The 22,299-nt window shown below is 37.6% G+C and overlaps 1 protein-coding gene across 3 annotated transcripts in view; it reads right to left on the bottom strand.

Annotated features, from left to right (window-relative positions):
• Positions 1-22,299, bottom strand: part of plxnb2a.1 (plexin b2a, tandem duplicate 1) — a 127,458-nt gene that overhangs the window by 4,705 nt on the left and 100,454 nt on the right. For all 3 annotated transcript variants that reach the window (XM_067428598.1, XM_067428599.1, XM_067428600.1), the window contains exons 8-32: positions 19,953-20,109; positions 19,443-19,554; positions 19,239-19,350; positions 18,996-19,097; positions 16,165-16,260; positions 15,784-15,871; positions 13,862-14,022; positions 13,182-13,330; positions 12,932-13,067; positions 11,266-11,402; positions 10,990-11,169; positions 10,686-10,797; positions 9,870-10,073; positions 9,569-9,748; positions 9,352-9,488; positions 8,137-8,237; positions 7,714-7,943; positions 7,417-7,598; positions 5,150-5,216; positions 4,925-5,071; positions 3,503-3,659; positions 2,942-3,042; positions 2,515-2,599; positions 2,086-2,237; positions 1,823-1,983 (exon numbers count right to left, since the gene is read on the bottom strand). In XM_067428598.1, coding sequence (XP_067284699.1) covers positions 1,823-1,983; positions 2,086-2,237; positions 2,515-2,599; positions 2,942-3,042; positions 3,503-3,659; positions 4,925-5,071; positions 5,150-5,216; positions 7,417-7,598; positions 7,714-7,943; positions 8,137-8,237; positions 9,352-9,488; positions 9,569-9,748; positions 9,870-10,073; positions 10,686-10,797; positions 10,990-11,169; positions 11,266-11,402; positions 12,932-13,067; positions 13,182-13,330; positions 13,862-14,022; positions 15,784-15,871; positions 16,165-16,260; positions 18,996-19,097; positions 19,239-19,350; positions 19,443-19,554; positions 19,953-20,109 — 3,446 coding nt within the window. The remainder of the gene's footprint in view (positions 1-1,822; positions 1,984-2,085; positions 2,238-2,514; positions 2,600-2,941; positions 3,043-3,502; positions 3,660-4,924; positions 5,072-5,149; positions 5,217-7,416; positions 7,599-7,713; positions 7,944-8,136; positions 8,238-9,351; positions 9,489-9,568; positions 9,749-9,869; positions 10,074-10,685; positions 10,798-10,989; positions 11,170-11,265; positions 11,403-12,931; positions 13,068-13,181; positions 13,331-13,861; positions 14,023-15,783; positions 15,872-16,164; positions 16,261-18,995; positions 19,098-19,238; positions 19,351-19,442; positions 19,555-19,952; positions 20,110-22,299) is intronic.

Raw genomic sequence — 22,299 nt, 5'->3', positions numbered from 1 at the left:
GATGACAACCCAAGGTAAATCTGTTTTCCTCTAAAGTCAACCTGTCAAATTAAGCTTGAAGTACCAATCAATTTAGCTTAATAAAGACAACCACGGCAAAGCCTCCACTGAATAGAAATGCCATTTTATTTTAACTAAGGCGTTTTTGTTTTCTAACTAAGTTTCATCTCATTCCTTCAGTCCAGAGCTGTTTTTAATCCCTTGATCTAATGCCTGTATCAGCACCTTTTTATTAAATCAAAGAACATCATCGCAGAGAAAAAAAAAGTAATCTTAGACTTTTGGAATGAGATTTTAATACAACAATGTCCCAGCAGCACTTATGGAGAAGGAGCAATCCATAGTGAGTCAATACCAGAGTCCCGTTGGCCTTGACTTAGAAAAAACCCTTGAAAATAAATCAAAAACCTTGTTCGTGACTTACCCAGCAGTCACTGTTCTTCTGCAAAACAATAACAAGAAGGGTAATTTAATGGGCTGCTGATAGCAGTGGATGAGAGCGGACGTGCAACAGGAAAGAGAGTACTTCAAGCACGCTGATGCAGACCTCACCTGTCAATCTCTCTGCTCATCGAACAAGACACAATGTGAATATCAAGGCTAAACAAAGCACGCATAATTCAATCTGCTAAGCAAAAAAGGGTTTTGGAGAATTTCCCTCCAGTGTTTTCAAATCTCTGTTCCATAGTATGGTTTGTTCTTGTCATTGTGATAACTGGAATTGTGTGGTTAGTTAAATGTGAACAAAAGTTAGTCAGTGTGCTTTTAATATGCATGTGTGTGTGTGTGTGTGTGTGTGTGTGTGTGTGTGTGTGTGTGTGTGTGTGTGTGTGTGTGTGTGTGTGTGTGTGTACACACACACACAATATATTGCCAAAATGATTGGGACGCCCCTGCAGATCACTGAATTTAGGTGTTTCAAACACTTCCATGGCCATGGGTGTATAAAATCAAGCATGTAGACTACTTCTAAAAACATTTGTGGAAGAATGAGTATCTGAGTAGCTCAGGAGCTCAGTGAATTCAAGAGTGGTACTGTGATAGGTTGTCACCTGTCCAATAAATCCATTTGTGAAATTGCCTCACTACTAAATATTCCCCCCTCAACTGTTAGTGGTATTATAGCAGCAACTCAGCCACGAAGTGGAAGGCCACATAAAAATCACAGAGCGGGGTCAGTGTATGCTGAGGCACACAGTGCACAGTAGTCATCAACTTTCTGCAGATTCAATAGCTACAGATCTCCAAACTTCGTGTGGTCTTCAGATTAGCTCAAGAACAGTGCATAAAGAGCTTCATGAAATGGGTTTCCATGGCTGAGCAGCTGCATCCAAGCCTTACATCACCAAGTGCAATGCAAAGCGTTAGATACCGTGGTGTAAAGCACACCGCCACTGGACTCTAGAGCAGTGGAGACGTTTTCCCTGGAGTGACAAATCATGCTTCTCTCTCTGGCAATGTGCCACGTGTAAAGTTTGGTGGAGAGGGAATTATAATATAATATAATATAATATAATATAATATAATATAATATAATATAATATAATATAATATAATATAATATAATATAATATAATATAATATAATATAATTAATTTACCATTAATTATTTAAAAAGGCATTGGGCTAATCTTTTGAAAAAAATCTCATTGATTACAATGAAAGTCAATGAAACTCCTGAAGAAATAAAGTCATATAGCTTGGAATGACATGACATGAGAGTGAATAAATGATGACCAAATCTTTCATTTTTAGTGAACTATCCCTTTAAGAGAACGTTCAGAACTGCTGAGTGTCATACAGTGTTTACAGAGCTTCATACCTGTTGGTCTTCCAAATGTGGATGGTCTCTTCATCAACATTGTCATGTTTTAGTGCTTGTTCATCCAAGAAGTCAAAGAAATACTTGACTGCAGGTGGAACCACAGTCCCGGGACACAACACACTGCGGAAGAAATCATCCACAAACTGCTGCAGTGTCCCCTGTAACAAACACATAGCACATTACGTTCCATTTCACCTCATCCATTTCCAATTAAATTCATGTCTTAATGTGAATTAAATGTAAAAGCAAATCGAACTCACCTTCATAGAGAGCAGTCTGGTCAGGTAAATCTCTGTGATGGCTTTTGTCGTGGACTTGTCTTTCATACTTCCTCTCTTTGATTTCACATCATCTAGCTCATCCGCTGGTCTTACCAGGTGAAATACTTTATCATCCTCCAGCAAAGCATTTCCTGTTCAACAAAAAATTTGAAGGACTGATTAGCTTTTCCTGTTTAGAGAACAGTTATTTTGGACATGCTTGTTCAGCTCATTAGCTTGGGTTCAGTTCTACTTCACTGTTCATTTAGTGCACTTAGCAGATTTCATTCATTCTTTCTTTTTCCATCATTAAGGACTGTCAATATGTTTTGGACTATCAAGGGGATCAATAAGAAGCAATGCACTGGTGTCATTAAAATACAATTGGCCCAGTAGTTTAAGACTTAAATACACTTGAATGTCACTAACTTTCTTCGTGGTTGTCTTGATTCTGGTCGAAAGACTGCTGGGTGTGCAGAACTTTAGACAAGACAAGGGTGGCACAATCCCTCACCTAACACACACGCACACACAAAACAAAATAGATCAACATTTTATAAATTGTATTGTAAATATGCAATGGTATTGTATATTGCTTGATTCATAAAATATTACAGAATATCTATATATAATACAAAATAAAACACATTAAAATAAAATAAAAGCCCTGCAACTGACTAAAATAAATAAATAAATAACAAAAAAATAATAATTTTTTCTAAATTATTCTACAAATCAAATAATTTTAATTGACTGACAGTTATAGCACAGTCACATGCTTTTCAGGACAACATTATTTAGTGAGAAACATAGAGCCATCTTTTTTTTCTGACAGGAAGCACTTGCAAACACTCACATTGTAATGCGCTAGTGTGTTGATTCGTTTCCACCTTCCCTCTTTCTGTGATGTCAAGTCCAGATCAGACAGGATCTGCCCTGTAGAGCCAGGGCGCCACTCTGTGGCAAGAAGAGAAAGTAATGTCTTACAATACGGTATGAGGACGTAGAAAACACCCCAACAAACTTGCCTCTATCACTTGACAACCTGAGAAGAAGAAAATCCCTGGCTGTTTTTCCCCTACACTCCTTTTTAGCCAGATTCATCTGTCTGATGGATGATGCAAGACATCGGCTTTAACAATTCAGCACATTTGGAAGAACAACTCATTAAGAACTGCAGGAGTGCAGACCGACATGCACAAGATCCCACCATTAATCAAACCGCTATCTGTCCAGAGCTGGGATAAAGCGCGTCTTCCTCCAATTCCTTTAAATGCACCATGTTGTTAATAAAGAGAGCTATTTATGCGTGTTACTTTTCATGGAGTTAGAGGCTTTTAGAAATTCCCTTGCTGTACTGAATCATAAGCGCTGGGTGGTAGGGAAATTCAAATGTATGCAGCAGACGAGGTCTAACCGAGTGCGACGCTGTCCACCGTGGGTCTCTGGGAGTAGGGCAGATTCCTGTACACCTGTTCGATGATCTTCTCCTTCACCTGGGAAATGGTGTCACAGTTCAGGACTTTGACGGGGGTCACGTCGGGACCCTCACCATGAACCAGCACCTGCAGGGTCTAAAAAGTTCAAATAGGCTTTAGTATACTGGTGCCATCGAGTGTACAAAGGTCAGATAAGAATCACTAGTCAATTACTTAGGCTTAAAGGGTTAGTTCACCCAAAAATGAAAATTCAGTCATTAACTACTTACCCCTGATGGCATTCGACGCCCGTAAGACCTCTGTTCATCTTCGGAACACAAATGAAGATATTTTGGTTGAAATCTGATGGCTCAGACCGGATTAGACAGGCCTTCATTGACACCAATGTCATGTCCTCTCTCAAGACCCATAAAAGGCACTAAAGACGTCGTTACAAAGCCCATCTCACTACAGTGGCTCTACAGTTTTATCTAATAGTTTTTGTGCGCAAAAGAACTAAATAACGACTTATATAGTGATGGGCCGATTTCAAAACGAAGTTTCAAGCGGTTATGAACCAGCGTCTTGATTCAGGATTTGATCATGAAACGCTAATTCATAACGTTCAAAATAACTGTTTTGAAATTGGCCCATCACTACAAAAGTCGTTATTAAGTGTTTTTTGCGCACAAAAACTGTTCTCGTTGCTTCATACAATTATTATAGAACCACTGTAGTGAGATGGACTTTGTAACGACGTCTTTAGTGCTTTTATGGGTCTTGAGAGAGAAAAAGACATTGGTGTCAATCAAGGCCTGTCTGAGCCATCGGATTTCAACAAAAATATCTTCATTTGTGTTCCGAAGATTAACGGAGGTCTTATGGGTGTCAAACGACAATAGGGGAAGTAATTAATGAGAGAATTTTCATTTTTGGGTGAACTAACCATTTAAATCTTGGTTGTAATCTGCTAACAAAATAATAGTATTGTTTTTTGCTTGTTTTTTTTCCAAGATCGCATGAATCGTTCTCCGCCAAACAGTTTCCTCCGACGGATAATGGCTGTTCAGTCCCCGAGGAGCAGTTTTACAGTCGAGAATGAGATTACAGACTTACTGCTGGCCAATGAAATGGTGTTAGGAGAACATTGATGGACACACTAACACTGTCTGCTTTCCTGAGTCTCTCTTACAGTGAGACTCATTGTGTATTAACAAGCTCTACATTGAATGGATCCCTTACCGACCATTTCGGCTAGGAAACCACATTTGTAGATATATTAGGAGTAAACAGACATACCACACACTGCAGAGACAAGTGTAGATGCTAAAATATGTCTTCCAGGGAATTGCATTATCAGAAATGATACTGTCCTACTGGAAAAGAGAAAATACTTTGTAAAAAAAACTACAAATACTCACCAAAACACCGTACTCAACATCATCTCCCAGAAGTCCCGTATCATTCAGAGTGTACTTGGCTTTCTTCATCTTGGCATCAACTGGACCTTTTTCCACCTGGTGTTTAATGGCCTTAAAGAGCTTATAGAGCGGCTCACCAGCCGAGTCCTGCAAGAACACATTAGTCATAGTCAGCCAACATAAAGAAATCATTTCTGGGATTATATTCATAGCAAAATTGTTCACCTTCAGGAACTGGTAGAGACATATTGACATCCAGTTACACAACATCCTCTCCACAACAGTCTCAGATCTAAACAGGAAACACAGACAGATGATATCATGCCAGTACAGTAATTTCCTAAAAATGTGGCTGCATTATCTTGCATTCGGATAATTTATGATCTTCATTTGAACTATCCTTATATTGATGGCTAAAAATCACAAGAATGTTCTTTCTCAGTCTCTTTTCAGTGGATGCATTGAAACATTAAACAACAGCAATAAAACGGTTCAACAGAACCCCTGATCTCGAGCTCGGATAAATTATGATCTTCATTTGGATGATCTGGATATTGATGGTTGAAAGCTTGAAGGTTCAAAACAATTCTCAAAAAAGTGACCCCTTTAATGTAATGAATGGTTCAAAAAGACATGTTACCAACAGTCTAAAACACTGAGTCTCATTTACTAATAATTGTGTGAATAATAAAATAATAAAATAAAAAAAATTGTGAATTTGGAGTATTCTAAATGAGTGTCCATGTGCATGAGGTTGATCATTTGCATAAAACACACCCAAACCATCTCCATATAAGGGCTTTCCCCACACACTTTCCTTACAGCCTTTCGTTACTATCTTCAACCTTGGCGGACACGCTTTCGCCTGGTCATCAAGCAATGCCAAGTGTGCCATTCTCACCAGTTCTCATAATAAACACCTTTTATACAATCCCAGATAACTGACCTCTCATTAGCCAGCTGTACATACGCATATATCAGCGTTATTCTGAGAAACTTTACTGCTTTTCTTATACTCTATATGATGCAATGTATTCAAGATTAAATGTAATATTTTTTTATATAATTGTATGGATTATACAATTAATGCAACATACTTCAATATAATTATAGTCATGTTATGTTGAAGTATAACTTCTTTACATGATTATAAGGTTTTACATGATAAAACATGATTTATAATAAAGATTATAATAACATGATTGCCTTAAAATAGTTTGTACGCAAATTTGTGTACACCCATGCTTAGTAAATGAGACCAACTGTTCTGTATAATTTATAGCATCATATGTAAGAATATGTAAGCAAAATTAACAACAGAACAAAAATATGCCAAAATAAATCTGATTGGATCAAAACAGAAATCAAACTAAATGTCATGCTTGTGAATTTAGACCAAATTTAATCATGGACTCCCCTACTAAGGTGTTCTGAGCTGTTGTTAAATAGTACAAATTAAAAGGGTCTTTTATATTCTGGTCTAAAGTCCATCATTAAAAGTGCACTATGCTAGCCTAGAAATCTAGACGCACCCTAGCGGCAGCAAATCTAATCTGCCGCGAGCATCGTCTAGCAACTCTCAATACACGTCTGAGCTGTAAAAACTCTGTTCAGGCCAATCACATCGTGTATAGAGTCGGTGGGCGGGGCTTAACATAATGATGGCCGAGTTGCGCTTGCATGCTACTAGTAAACACAAAAGCTGGCGAACGGCGGTCTTTTGCATCAGCTTTGACCACGACTCTGGAAGACTTGGAGAAAAGAATGGCACTCAAGTAATTCTTAAAAAGGGAAGATGTGTTCGGAGTTTTGCCAAACAGATATGGCGAAAGTTTGATCTGTAAACTAGCTCCGTTTCAACTTCGTTGTTCTGGTTGGTTCTATCGCTATCCAATTGCGTGCAGAGGGAGTTTGAAAGACAACCGTTTATCCCGCCCCTCGGACTGAGCCCTGTCAATGGTGAGTTTCCAGACCAAACATCTTGATGTGGGTCTGGCTTGTCAGGCTAGCACTATGCAACATTTCCGTCCATTAGAGGGCGTCTATTCAAAACAAAGGGGTAGTTTGATGACACCAAGTTTGAGCGCAGCATCTTGGGACATGTGGTTTTCACCTCACAGCCAGTAGAAAAGAATCAGGATAGGACTCGGAGAGAAATCATGTTCATGGATGCGATTATTAACGTTACTGTTCACATTATTGTTCACACTGCTAAGAGACAGGCGACTCCCTCGGGTGCTATGCTGAGATGTCCCGGGTCATAGCAATTTTCTCACAATTTACAAATAGTTGGAAACATTTGGGATATTGTAAGAACTCAACTGAACAAAACATATAACACTGGCCTAGTGGTTTTTGGATATTTTACTGCAAAAATACTACATAGTTCACCTTTAATCTGTCCAAACCATAGCAGATTTTTTTTTTTAGTATGATCACTAGCTAAGTGAGAAACAATAGTGAGCCAAATTTGATTTGCTGACGGTTCTGACCTGCGGAGCATGAGTTTGGGATTCTTGCCGTGGACATAGTCGTCCATAAGCTCCAGCAGGAGGGTTGTCATGATGTCCGTGTAGTACTCCAGCTTGCCATGTAGTGCTACCGTCAATAGGGAGGCAAAGTAAACCTTATGCCTGGCGTTGAACTCCTGCCGGCCCTCCAGGGTACGAATGAACTACAACACGCAGATATAGTACATAGCAAGTCAGCTAATACGTCACATCCAGAATAGAAAATGCATTTCAAAATGCCATCAGAGTGAAGTCTGAAAATGATGTTAAGGGTCTCACGTTGATGAGGAAGGTTTTGCTGTTCAGGAGATTGGAGAACTGGTTGAGAGCCTGGTCTACAATGGCTCTGCGGGATTCTGGGATATCCAGTTTGCCAGTGATCATGACATCGTTGGCTCCATCTTTGGAAGGCAGGAAGAAAACGCGGTTGGTGTAGTTCTTGTAGTCCAGGAAAGGGATTCGAGCTTCACTCAGATCACTAGTGTGGTCCTCCATCTCTATCATAAGATCTAAGAGAAACAAAGAGTTAAGTGTGATAAAGCTCATCTTTGTTCTTCTAAAAACCAAATATTTGCTGAAGTGACCAGCAAAAAACAAGGAAACCATATGTAATCATTAGTTTATTTTCATCCAAAGACTCCAAAAAATGATAAATTATTTGGGAAGCAAAGGTCTGTCAGTATGAATGGCTTGATATTTTACCTGTGAACTCTTTTTTACAGCGATCTCGGACACTCTCCTCTAAATTCGCCAGCTGATTTTTGATCTTCTCATACTCTCGTTCGGCCTGCTGGCTTTTCCTCCTGTAAACGTGCAAACACAAACATTATTTTTAATCTAATTTACTTAATTCACTTACAGCTAATGACTTATGCTTATGACTTAATTTTGTCCTGATAGTAGAGAGGGGGGAGAGGACATACTGATCATTGGTTTATTTGCTGTTCAAAGTGACTTTTAATTTATTTACTTAATTTAATTGACTTATTAATCAATTTAAATACAACACCTTTTTATTTTTTAATGATACTAGAGCATGAGGACAGGACATCCAGATTATAGGTCTGTTTGCTGTTGCATGGTTAGTTCACCCAAAAATGAAAATGACCCCATGATTTACTCACCCTCAAGTCATCCAAGGTGTATATGACTCTTCTTTCAGACGAATAAAAGTTGAATTATATTTTACAAAAATCCTGGCTAATCCAAGCAGTATAATGACTATTGAAGGGAATAATGAAGGGAATGGCAGCATTATAAAAGCAGGGAGCCATTATAATGGCTCTGTTTTTGAAGTTCATAAAAATGCATCTTTCCGTCAAATAACGTGCTCCACACGGCTCCGGGAGGTTAATAAATGCCTTTGGAAGTGAATTTTATGCGTTTATGTAAGAAAAATATCCACATTTAAAACTTCATAAAGTAACATTTCGGCCGATCACCTGTTGAAAGTGCCTCTGCAATTCAAAGGCTAACACAACGCTATTAAGGCGTACACATCTTGAACTTCGAGAGGGCACTTTCAACACTTTTCCATGGAATGAGATCAGCCGGAACCTTAATTAAAATAGAATTTTTTTTACACAAAAGCAAGCATTTGTTTCAGAAGGCCTTTATTACCATCCCTTTACCATCCCTTTAATCAAAGTGAATATTAATTTGTTTTCAGAATTTCTGTTTAATTTACTCATTTATTGTGTTATAACTTTTGTATTACCCTTTATTTGTTTACTTTTTTATTTGTTATATTAGACAGAGAAGACAGGAAAGGGTACAGAGAAATGGAGGGAATGAGACATATGGGGGAAAAGTCTGAGTCTGAGCGTGTGCGCGTGCGCAACTCACTAGACCACAGCTTTGAAATCGAAGTTATTAAGTTCACATTATTACAGTCTGGTGCACTCTGAAGTTTGTTACCTGTAGCAATAGATCGACGCTGCAATGAAGAGGACCATGGGAATGAGGACAGCCGGAATGATGATATAAAGAGGAACCTCGTATTTCCTCTCAAAGCGTACAGTGCCAACTTTCCACTCGCCATTTCCAAATTTTATCTGAAAGAGACAAGAAGCTTTGAACACAGGGCAAAATTGGTCAGAACTGTGATTAAAACTTGAGGAGAACAGTCTCTAACCAGAAGATCCATGGCCTCTGAGCTGGTGTCTCTGCGATGGCGTCTGAAGGTGGATTTAGGAGGGCTGGAGGGGGCTACGAGGAACAACTTATCGTCCTCTAGGATTGTTACCACGCACGGCTCATCTCCCACAAACGCCTGGGCCTCTTTGGCAGTCATGGCTTTGGAAAATCCTCGACCCTGTAACACAGAAAAGCAATGAAGCGATGACTTTTTTAAACGCACAATCGCCATTTACGGAAACAAAACTCCCTTATAAAATATATTTAGCGTAAAATCCGCTGTTAGCAATAATACTTGCATTAACATTGATGATGCTGCCTTCCGTGATGGCTTTTTCAGACAATTTTTCAAATGTGGGGTCTAGATGGTAAACGAAATCTGTCAAGTTCTCCACCAAGTTGTCCAGCTGGATCATGGTTCTTAAAGACATAAACGTCTTGTTCACAACCGGAGAAAGGAACTCCAGTAGGGTTTCGTTCTTGGAGATAACTTCTTGAACGAACTGCAGGAAAGAAAACAAGTCAGTTTATCTCTGTATAAAACATATTTCACAAATGTCTGCGCACTAAAAAAGAAATGAGACAGCAGGATGTCAGCTGTGTGATGAATGTTGCTTATTAACATTAAGAGAGCAGAGAGATGGAGGGAAGGAAATATTAGGTAGAAGCAGACAGAGGAGAGTGAGGGAGGAAAGGGAACACTTCAGGTTAGAACCAAGCAATGGGTTATGACAGCTAGACATTTGATCAAAAGGAAATGACATGAAAATGAAATGCTGACATTTCTTAAGAGCCAATCAATAACATCTGAAAAGACAAAAATAGGAAGCCAGAAGATTTGAAAATGAAAGCAAAAGCAACTTGTTCAGTTATCATGATGAAAATAAAAAATGCTAAACAATAACTTAAATGTCGACATGTTTATGCAACGTTGTCGAATGGCTTCAAAAGACTTTGAATATAACAGCATAAGATAATTAGACTACATTTATTGTGATTTTTTATTCATTCATTAAGGAGTTTGCGTCACTTCCAAATCCAGCCTTGCTTATTGTAAGAGACCACTAACTTGACCACAGCAAAAGAATCATTACAAATATATATGAGTCACACACCTCCATGTCACTAGAATTGGGATTTAACTCGTCAGAAGAGGGCAGCACTCGCATGGTGGCTCTTTGCACTTGATCGAATCCAGATCCCATCACTTGGATCTTACGGCCGCCGCTAAAAACACACACACAGAGACATGTAGCACTTATGTACACAGCCATATATTCTTACCAAAGGACCTTTGAAACATGTTGTCCTATTTGTGATTACATTTTCATAGCCATTGCACTCAATGTTAGAGATGCATAATAGTGAGCGACAGTAAAGCAACCTGTATGTGTGAGCAAAGACTAAGAACAGACTTACCAAACAAAGCTGGTACGTGGCAAGTAATCTGTAACTTTGGGATTTGCTGAGTATTCGAATCCGCTGACTTCTTTGGAAGTGTCCTTGCCATACTTCACAATAACAGGCAACTTATCTGAAGGAATCTTCTGTCCTTTATATGGGCCTGTCTTGCAGGTGATCTCCTGGCCAAATATCAATCTGCATGTTTGAAAACAGAGAGGCACAAACAGCACTGGATAAAGATCCAAATCTGCTTTATTTCTCCCAGAAATCTATTACTTGCTTGTTACTCACACTTCACAAGGCTCTCTGTCCACTGTGATGCTGATGTCATCTTTACTAGCCGTGTCTAGGTGCTGTCCTGTGATAGTGATGATGGTTCCTCCAGCAGCTGGGCCTTTAGAAGGGGACACGGCCTGAGGGACAGGATCCTTGAAGATGGGAAGAAAACCCTTTCTCTTAACATTTGCTCACTTATTCACAATTTTTATTTGCTCACTTTATTAAATATTAATAAGGATATGTCTGCGCAGTCAATGTTTAGGAGAAAACATAACATTAACTTAAATTGAATCTCTGAAAATATATAATATTAATATTAATAGTGTATACATACACTACCTTTTGGGGTAAGCAAGATTTTAGTTTTTTTTTTGTTATGAATACAATTTATTCAGCACTGATGCATTAACCTGATAAAAAGTGACAGTAGACATTTATAAAGTTACAAAAGATTTGTATTTTAAATACATTTTGTTCTTTTAAACATTCTATTTTTTAGAGTCCAGAATTTTTTGTATGTGTGTGCAAATGTTAATATATTTAGCATCGCAACTATTTTCAACATGGATAATTATAAAAAATGTCTCCTAAGAACCAAAGCAGCATATTAGACAGATTTCTAAAGGGTCATGTGACACTGAAGACTGAAATAATAGCTGCTGAAAATTCAGCTTTGCCATGACACAAATAAATTACATTTCAGAATATATATATATATATATATATATATATATATATATATATATATATATATATATATATATATATATATATATATATATATATATATATATATATATATATATATATATATATATATATATATATATATATATATATATATATATATATATATATATATATATATATATATATATAAAAAGACGTAGCTTGATGACGCCTTGATTTCACAGAATCATATGAGCCGTTGTCTTCTACAGCAGGTAGAAAAGGATCCGACAGGACTTGGGCAGAAGACATATTCATGGTTGAGCTGATGTATTAAAGATCTATTAATGTTACTGTAGTATGAAGCAGGGTGGGGATGAAAGCTTTGGAGCGTAACAAGGCTGCTGGAGCAATTGCTAATGAGAGAAGAGTACAACACACGGCTCGAGAGCAGTGGAGCTTTTTTAATCCGCTTCTAATTTCGCTTCTTCCGGTCATGGATATGTGGGATAACGCGACTGCTTTATCATATTTGATACATTTGAATTTGTTTAAAGTTATGTTATAATGCTACTCTGTGCATTCACTTGGCAGTTACTATGAATAATAATTAAATAATAATAATTTGTTACATTTATATAGCCCATTTCAAGGCGCTTTTTTTCCGAAGGACATCCTGGGATCTTAATGACAGAGAGTCAGGACCTCAGTTTAACATCTCATCCGAAGGACTCAATATTAGTCATGGTAAAACAAAAGATGTAACATTTGTAACATATTTGAATCCCAAAATCTTACATATCGTGCCTTTAACAGCATGATCACTGGATAAGCAAGCATGATCTGTTACTGGATAACAGCATGATCACTGAATTCCTGCTAGTCTAACCTTTTCATTTCAGAGTTGCAATAACTTAGAAAAAAGATTACAATCTGAGAAACTAGAAACTTTTATTTTGTATGACTGAGAAAACTGCCACAATGGATTCATAACAGAGAAAGCAGTTACCCTGTAAGTGAATGACACCTCTGACTGTCCTACTCTCCCCCCTTCAACTTCCACTTCCACCGGCCCGACCTGGCTGGGCATATTTGGCAGGTCTACAGGGGGTGGTGAGGGAAAAGGCCCGATCTCACATACAACACTGAAACACAAGGGTAGAACAGAACTATTAGCTCTTTCTAACTTACATATACAGGGATGTAATAGGCTCTATATACTCCATGTATATTCATATATTATGGTGTTCATGCATTACCTGGTAGAGACTGAGTATCTTTCTGGCTGATGTGTGCATGCCACTCCAGCCACAGTGATTCTCTTAATGTCCTCCCGCTTGATGCCCAAGTTAGAGCCTTTTATTGTAACAGAGATCTGTCCATTCATCGGCCCATACCGGGGAACAATCTGGAATGAAAGCAGAACAGCAAATTCAAAAGTGGCCTATAACACTCATAACCGTAAACTAGACTTACAAAGATCACACATAACGACTGAGCTTTTGAGTGATACAGCTGCTTTGGAGAAAATCATTTGCCAGATGACAAATAATAAACCACCATCAGGCGCAGGCAGCACGTTCATTAGAGTCTCAGATGGATTCAACAAAACACTAGAGTGAGAGACCGAGTTTGTGAATACCAAAGCAGCCATCTATATATCATTTAGGCATGAAAAATTTAGAAGAGGATGAAAAGAAATGGTGTTTTATAGAGAAGATGAGAGAGAAGATGAAGAGTGGAAATTTATGAACTGCATTTGAACCGGGATTGGTGATTTGTAAATCGCTGACGTCACGCCAATGAGATATTCTTGGATGCATTTTGAGTTTAGCTTGAAGTGTGACAATCAAATTTATGAATTGTATGCATTCCTAGTGTTAGCAAAGTTCAAAATAGGATTGAGTGATTGTAGAAAGACTAGAAGAATGGTCCTCACATCTGTGATCTTTGGAGCTGGACACTGTTGCAGCTCATGGGTACACAGGCTTCTGTAGATGCAGGATTTTGGGACGTCGCACCACACGCATTTATATTTCGAGTCAGCGTTCTTACACAGACTGCAGTCCTCACGTCTTACTGAACAGTTGTACAGCACCACTGGATAGAAAATAGAGGGAAAAAAATAACAGACACTGAATTTATCAAGCCTTTTAGCCTTTTATCATCTTCAACAAAGGCTAAAAAAGGTTCCTTGGTCTATTTGTTTTGTAGAGAAATAAACATTTCATTAAACTGCTGTTTATCAGTATGCTTTCAGAAATTACGAGTTATGCAAATGAGGCTGTTTGCTGCTGTAAGCAGTGATTTATTAGTCACATTTAGCACAAAGATATGCATTCAAGTTTGATGCCGTCACCAAACTGTCCAACTGAGATTCTCACAGTTTTTGTGGCAGAAAATCTCTTCTCAGAATGTGTAGGCTGAAAGACATTTGTTATTTATATTTTTTAATATACTGAAGTTTGGTTGATGCATAGCTTACTACATTATCATAAAGTGACATTTGACCGTAGCTTAAAGGGATAGTTCATGTGTAGACCATATACGGTGAAAATGTATGGACAAAGTGTCCGTGACATCACCCAAAGGTTTCCGAAAGAGCAATTTTGAAGTCCAAAAATGGGCAGAGCCGGCTGCCAGCGCATAACTGCACGTCACTCTCAGATAGCAGAAAATGGGCAAAAGAGGCAGGACGTGGGAGGAGCTGAGGTGCCTGGTTGCTAAAAAACACGCCTGTCTAGCTTGACCATAGCTGCAATCCACCAGTCCCTCGAGTGGCCACGACCTTAATTATGCATAACTTTAAGGCTTATATATTAGGCCTATAATTTAAAATGATGAAAAAAATCAACCCTCTCACAGTTATCATGAAGTGCAAAAATTAGCAAGATAGATCAAAACCACTTTTTGTACCAGGCTGTAAACATATTTTTTCTACTTTTAACACCTTAGGGTCCTGTGGAATTGACTCCCTTTTGGAGCCTGCCGCTTTGAAAACGACATATTCCATTTAAAAACTGCACATCAAATCAACCTGGTTTGTAACGAATCTGCATAATGCCCCCCGTGCATTTGGTTATTGGCCTGTGAACAATGTCTACTTTGACCTGAGGCCTAGATGAGTGTGTTTTGTGTTGTCGACATGTCAAGACACTGTTTTCTATGCTGTGAAAGCAAATCCACTTTCCATGCACTTCAAAAGACTCAGTGAAGTCTAGGATGAAGAACGACGGCTCGGGATCAGATTGAAACAGTAAAACTGATGCCATCGTTACGGTTTGTACAAGTCTCTGAAAGCCTATGGAGCTGAAATTCAGATACGGTAAGTGGGTGGACAAATCGCATTTGCCATTTGACCAATCAGAGGAGAGCATATCTCTCTGAAAGGAGGGGTTAAGAGAGAACAAAATGTTTAGCAAACTATTTCAGACACTGAGAAAGGAGGTGATGCTTCAATGTATGTTATGAGTTTTTAGACCTTGGATGCACGTAAACCTATTATAGGCGACCTCCAGAAAACAACAAGGAACCTTTGAAACAGCATAATAGGGGCATTTTAAAGTAGTTCGACCATAAATTACAAACTATTTGATGCACATTTTTTTTATCTGAAAAGGTGGCATTTTCGAAAGTGCTCATCTGATAAATATGTCTAAAACATCCCTAGTTGGACATAAAAACAAGATTCGTGAGATCATTTTACAAAATGTAAATGATAACTTATGTTAATCTGCTTATTATAACACATTCATCAGAAGTTTAACCTTCCCAGATCTTCAAGATCCACGTTTGCTGGATGAATGCAGTTTTAGAGGAGTTTTCCGCAATCTATTATTAACCAAAAACATTGAAATATACCTTTGAGGGTGCTGTCAATCTTCCTCTCGGTCTCCTTATCCTTTATGTAGAACGTCACATTCACCTCTGGTTCTTTGTCATATGCAAACTGGCATAAAAACAGCAGAATGTGTCATTAAACATGCAAACAGATAAAGGCAAAACAGATCACTTGAACAATTGTGTGCACAGTAAATTCTCCCCTGATGTCTTTGTGAACGTGATCACTATGTGTTTGCAACGCCCACATGGGACTGAGCTCTACACACAAATGCAGCTCAATAGCTGTGAGTACCATATTGGCTGGTGCTCAAACTTCAGAAACAAATCAGTGTGTGAACAGAGTATTAGGGAGGAAGTGAGGGAGACATATGAGGAGGAATAGGACCAGAGCGTACTGACCTCATATCCCTCAAATCTGTACTTTGACCCCTCAGCCTCCACAGTCACCTCGCCCACCTGTTTCATGAGCTCAGTGCCAATCTGAAAGGTTTTGCCCTGAGAGAGATGGAGAAAGAGTAATGTTGTTTATGAAGACTCTAAAAGAAAGCATTTTACTATTAAAAACAGTGCTGACAAATGGCCAGAGATACTAGGTAAATGTATTTATGTATTACATTGCTCTCTGAAATACTTGATTCTTTGTTAAACCTGTCAGTATGTCCTGACAGTAAAATAGGAGACAGATAATCGGTGAAAAAAATCAAGGTCCTTTGGCTCCTTGGAGATAAATCATTGATAGAAAAATGTATGTGTTCAGGCACAAATTTTCAGACTTCATTAAGCTACACAATTGCATGGGTCCACTTGTTTAAGCAGCAATGGATTAAAAACAAAAGGAAGGAATTAAAATAACTGTGTGGAAGCATTTTAAGTGTAATAGTTGCTGGGTATGTGATATGTAATGGCTGTGAAACACTGAAGGTACAGTCTTGTTCAAAATAATAGCAGTACAATGTGACTAACCAGAATAATCAAGGTTTTTAGTATATTTTTTATTGCTACGTGGCAAACAAGTTACCAGTAGGTTCAGTAGATTCTCAGAAAACAAATGAGACCCAGCATTCATGATATGCACGCTCTTAAGGCTGTGCAATTGGGCAATTAGTTGAATTAGTTGAAAGGGGTGTGTTCAAAAAAATAGCAGTGTGGCATTCAATCACTGAGGTCATCAATTTTGTGAAGAAACAGGTGTGAATCAGGTGGCCCCTATTTAAGGATGAAGCCAACACTTGTTGAACATGCATTTGAAAGCTGAGGAAAATGGGTCGTTCAAGACATTGTTCAGAAGAACAGCGTACTTTGATTAAAAAGTTGATTAGAGAGGGGAAAATCTATAAAGAGGTGCAAAAAATGATTGGCTGTTCAGCTAAAATGATCTCCAATGCCTTAAAATGGAGAGCAAAACCAGAGAGACGTGGAAGAAAACGGAAGACAACCATCAAAATGGATAGAAGAATAACCAGAATGGCAAAGGCTCAGCCAATGATCACCTCCAGGATGATCAAAGACAGTCTGGAGTTACCTGTAAGTACTGTGACAGTTAGAAGACGTCTGTGTGAAGCTAATCTATTTTCAAGAATCCCCCGCAAAGTCTCTCTGTTAAAAAAAAGGCATGTGCAGAAGAGGTTACAATTTGCCAAAGAACACATCAACTGGCCTAAAGAGAAATGGAGGAACATTTTGTGGACTGATGAGAGTAAAATTGTTCTTTTTGAGTCCAAGGGCCACAGGCAGTTTGTGAGACGACCCCCAAACTCTGAATTCAAGCCACAGTACACAGTGAAGACAGTGAAGCATGGAGGTGCAAGCATCATGATATGGGCATGTTTCTCCTACTATGGTGTTGGGCCTATTTATCGCATACCAGGGATCATGGATCAGTTTGCATATGTTAAAATACTTGAAGAGGTCATGTTGCCCTATGCTGAAGAGGACATGCCCTTGAAACGGTTGTTTCAACAAGACAATGACCCAAAACACACTAGTAAACGGGCAAAGTCTTGGTTCCAAACCAATAAAATTAATGTTATGGAGTGGCCAGCCCAATCTCCAGACCTTAATCCAATTGAGAACTTGTGGGGTGATATCAAAAATGCTGTTTCTGAAGCAAAACCAAGAAATGTGAATGAATTGTGGAATGTTGTTAAAGAATCATGGAGTGGAATAACAGCTGAGAGGTGCCACAAGTTGGTTGACTCCATGCCACACAGATGTCAAGCAGTTTTAAAAAACTGTGGTCATACAACTAAATATTAGTTTAGTGATTCACAGGATTGCTAAATCCCAGAAGAAAAAAAATGTTTGTACAAAATAGTTTTGAGTTTGTACAGTCAAAGGTAGACACTGCTATTTTTTTGAACACAACCCTTTCAACTAATTGCCCAATTGCACAGCCTTAAGAGCGTGCATATCATGAATGCTGGGTCTTGTTTGTTTTCTGACAATCTACTGAACCTACTGGTAACTTGTTTGCCACGTAGCAATAAAAAAATATACTAAAAACCTTGATTATTCTGGTTAGTCACATTGTACTGCTATTATTTTGAACAAGACTGTATATGGCAATACATTAATATAAGCCTATATAATCAACCCCAAGCTTTTTCTAGGGCTAATGATTTATTTTTACAAGCAGTTTTGGGTAACGTTAGAGCTGTTCCACGCATCTCTAGTCCCAGGAAAGCTACATAGTCGGGCATAGTATCATGTCTCTTATATCACTTCCTATATAATGTATTAATGTTTAAAAGTTTGGGTCAGTATGATTTTTATTTTATTTTAAGAAATCTATACTTTTATTCAGCAAGGAATTTAAAAAAGTAAGAGTAAAGTACAAAAAAATCTATTTCAAATAATGCTGTTCTTACTGCAAAGAATCCTGACAAAAATGTATCATGGTTTACAAAAAAATATTAAGTAGCACAACTGTTTTTCAACATTAATAATTTGCGAAAATCGACCCCAAACGTTTAGACGACATAAAATAATCATTCATTTTAAAAAAATTGAATTTTAATCATTAATAAACTTAAACCAATATCTCATTTCCATTTATTTACAATATTTAGTCAGCATCTGTTTAAAATGTTAGACAATGCACAGTCACCAGGTACTTATTGCAAACTAAACCCATTCTGGATCATATTAAGGCCATCCTGACTGTACATTATCCCTTACATATCTTTGGGAAACGTTTTTTGTTTTTTACTGTAGAAATGCATGTACTTTACCACATATTTATTTAGATTTTTGCCCTGAAATTGGATGGGAGTTTTGATGCCAACAGGAATAAGCAGAGGTTCGGGGATCTCAAACCGAGGACACCTGTCCTCCTGCAAGAATAAATACAGAAAGAAAATCAAATAAAACTATTACTCATCATGTGTCGTCACCAACAGATGATCGCTCGACATCTAATAATGCACAAACAGGCATATTAATTTATACATGCATTAATTAAATATCATTCTAACCTCCATGTGTTTGATGATATGATCACCCACGACAGACTCATCTCTATCACTGCATGCGTGATCCTGAACATTCCACTGGCAGCCCCACTTACTCGTCACACATGTGATACACCTGGAGAACACACAACCGGCCAATCAGAAGGAGGGACAGAGATTAATCTAAACAATGGGGTACACGTTTTCAAAAAGCTGCCTGATACTTACGGAGTACTCTCTGATCTTTTCACCACGGCTGTACAGTCGTAGAACTCAAATGCACTAGTTGCCACTTCAATGCCATCATTCACTGTAATCTTCACTGGCACTGCCACAAAATCTACACACATGCATATGGGAAATGGGAATCATATTAATTCATAAGAGAGGAGTAATTCTTAAGAGCAATTCTGAACTTTTCGAGATCAATGGGTGTTAGCAGCACAAAGGTCATGGGTTTGATTTCCAAGAAAAGCAAGCCTTGATAAAAGCTTCTGTAACTGTAGAATCTGAATTCCGCTTCAGTGTAATTGTTTCATCTGATCAGTTTCCAAATTAAAAATCACAAAACTAGCAAATTACAAACATGATGAAATGAAAAATTATTCACGCCTGACGGCATTTTTAGGGATTCTGCTCAACAAACACCATCTGTTTGTTCAGGGAATGAAGGAGGCAGCGAGAGGACGGCTTCACGGTAGCTGATTATTAAAGTTAAAGGCAAACAGGATGCTGTACCTTGCGTCTCAGGGGTGGGCGGTATGAACTTAGAGGTCGGGAGTGTACAGATGACCCGCGAATCTTTCATAGTTGCGTCATTTCTGTAGTCACCAAACTCACACGTAAGTTTGTCAGGACTGTTGATACTGGGGAGGGAGGCGACGTTGATCTCCACCTGCAAGTTGCAACCAGAGAATATGGATTTAACATATAATAAAATAAATAAGAATATGTTAAATACATCAGTTCTCAAACATTTTGAACATTGAAATTATGCGTTTGTTTTGATTATTGTATTACAATTTTTAAATATTGAATATATAGGGCATACAGTTTTTTAATTAAATAATATAACAATTATTATTATATTTTAAGCATGATATAATTCAAACATTTAATTGAATAATAATAATAATAATAATGTAATAATAATAATAAAGTAATATTATTATAAATATTAACTTTTTTTCAATCTCTTAATACGATTTTATTGATTTCCATAACTTTTCCTGTTCAGATGTATATATATAAACACATAAAATCAAAATTTTATAATTCCCCTACATTTCCAGGTTTTGCATGACTGGGAACCCTAAAATATGCAATGTGATAGATGGAGTCAGGAGTGTACTGCCATTATTCATTACAACTGATCCAGGGAGTTCATTATGGTATACAGGAAGCTATGAGGCGCCACGTAGGATTTAAATCAAACTTCGCTTATCAATACATACATAACACACGTGCATATACACCTATACATTACTTGCATATACATGTATACTATTGGATGTTCAAAATACATATATGAAATACACGTGCACACTAATATGAAATCCATACCAATACATATAATGTTAATAATGAATGCACACTTGTGAATAACTTGCATATACATATACACTTTCATGCATATACACCTATAAACACTCACACATACATATAAACTTCCATGCATATACACCTATAAATACTCGCATATACATATAAACTTCCATGCATATACACCTATAAATACTCGCATATACATATAAACTTCCATGCATATACACCTATAAATACTCGCATATACATATAAACTTTCATGCATATACACCTATAAACACTCGCATATACATATAAACTTCCATGCATATACACCTATAAATACTCGCATATACATATAAACTTCCATGCATATACACCTATAAACACTCGCATATACATATAAACTTCCATGCATATACACCTATAAACACTCACACATACATAAACTCACTGCACGCAGACACACCTATACTCACTCGCACATACATATAAACTCGATGCGCGCGTACACATCCATAAAACACTCGCGCATACATACAAAATAAAATGTGGATGCAAGCTTTAGTTCGATCTCAAAATGGGCGGGCACAAAACGCCCTTTTCCTCTGATTGGTCAGCCAAAGATCAAGCCGCGCCATTCATATCTCCAGAACTCCGCTCCGCGCAATCTTCATTTATAGGCCTAGCGCTTCTTACAATACAGATTATTTCAAAGCAGCTTTACAGATAATATAAAAATTAATAGACATAGTTTTTTTGGCTTTACCAACAGCTCTTAGATAAAGTTTATCGAGCTATTAAAGTTCTTGATTGAATCACTTTCGTTGTAAAAATCATTAACTCAAGACGCTTAAATTACATCTTTTTAACTAAAAACAGAACAGAAACAGAAATGTTTAATCCGCTCTTGCCGTTCATTTACATGTTTTAGAAACTATGAATTAACACATTGAAAAAAAAAGCCAGAGATGAATATATATTTCGATATTTATTGCCACCAATTAGCATCATATATAATTAGTCAAACAAGGCTACCTTTTTAAAATAGCTAGCCTATATCTTATTAAATATAGGCATGCCATCTTTTAATTTAAAATCTCAAATTTATTCAATACAGTTAGAGTTTGAAACTATATTGTTTCAGCCCAATATTCTGCGCTGCAAAGGTGGCAATGCAGCATCTGAAGTTGCTTATAGATGTATTTACACAATTTAATGCTGAGAGAGTTCTGTACATTCACACAGCAGAGCAAATATATAACCTAATGCAATGACATTAGTTTTATGTTTTATACAAAATGCTTTGAATACAGAAATATGAAATAGAATTACAAGATGAAACGAATATTAAATATTGCCAGTAGGTGGCAGCAAGTCACTGTGTTAATGAATGAGTCATTTTGTTCAGTTGATTCGCTCGAACCGCTGATTCATTCAATAATACAAAGGCTGTATGGCTGGTGAGTCACTCAACCGATTTGTTCAAAGACTCGGATTCATTCACGAATTAACTAGCTTACTCTGTGCGCCTTATGTTGCGAGTCGCACAATGATCTGG

The sequence above is a fragment of the Pseudorasbora parva genome, chromosome 20 (assembly GCF_024679245.1).
Source record: "Pseudorasbora parva isolate DD20220531a chromosome 20, ASM2467924v1, whole genome shotgun sequence".
Classification (NCBI taxonomy): domain Eukaryota; kingdom Metazoa; phylum Chordata; class Actinopteri; order Cypriniformes; family Gobionidae; genus Pseudorasbora; species Pseudorasbora parva.
This window is presented reverse-complemented; position numbering and strand designations above follow the sequence as displayed.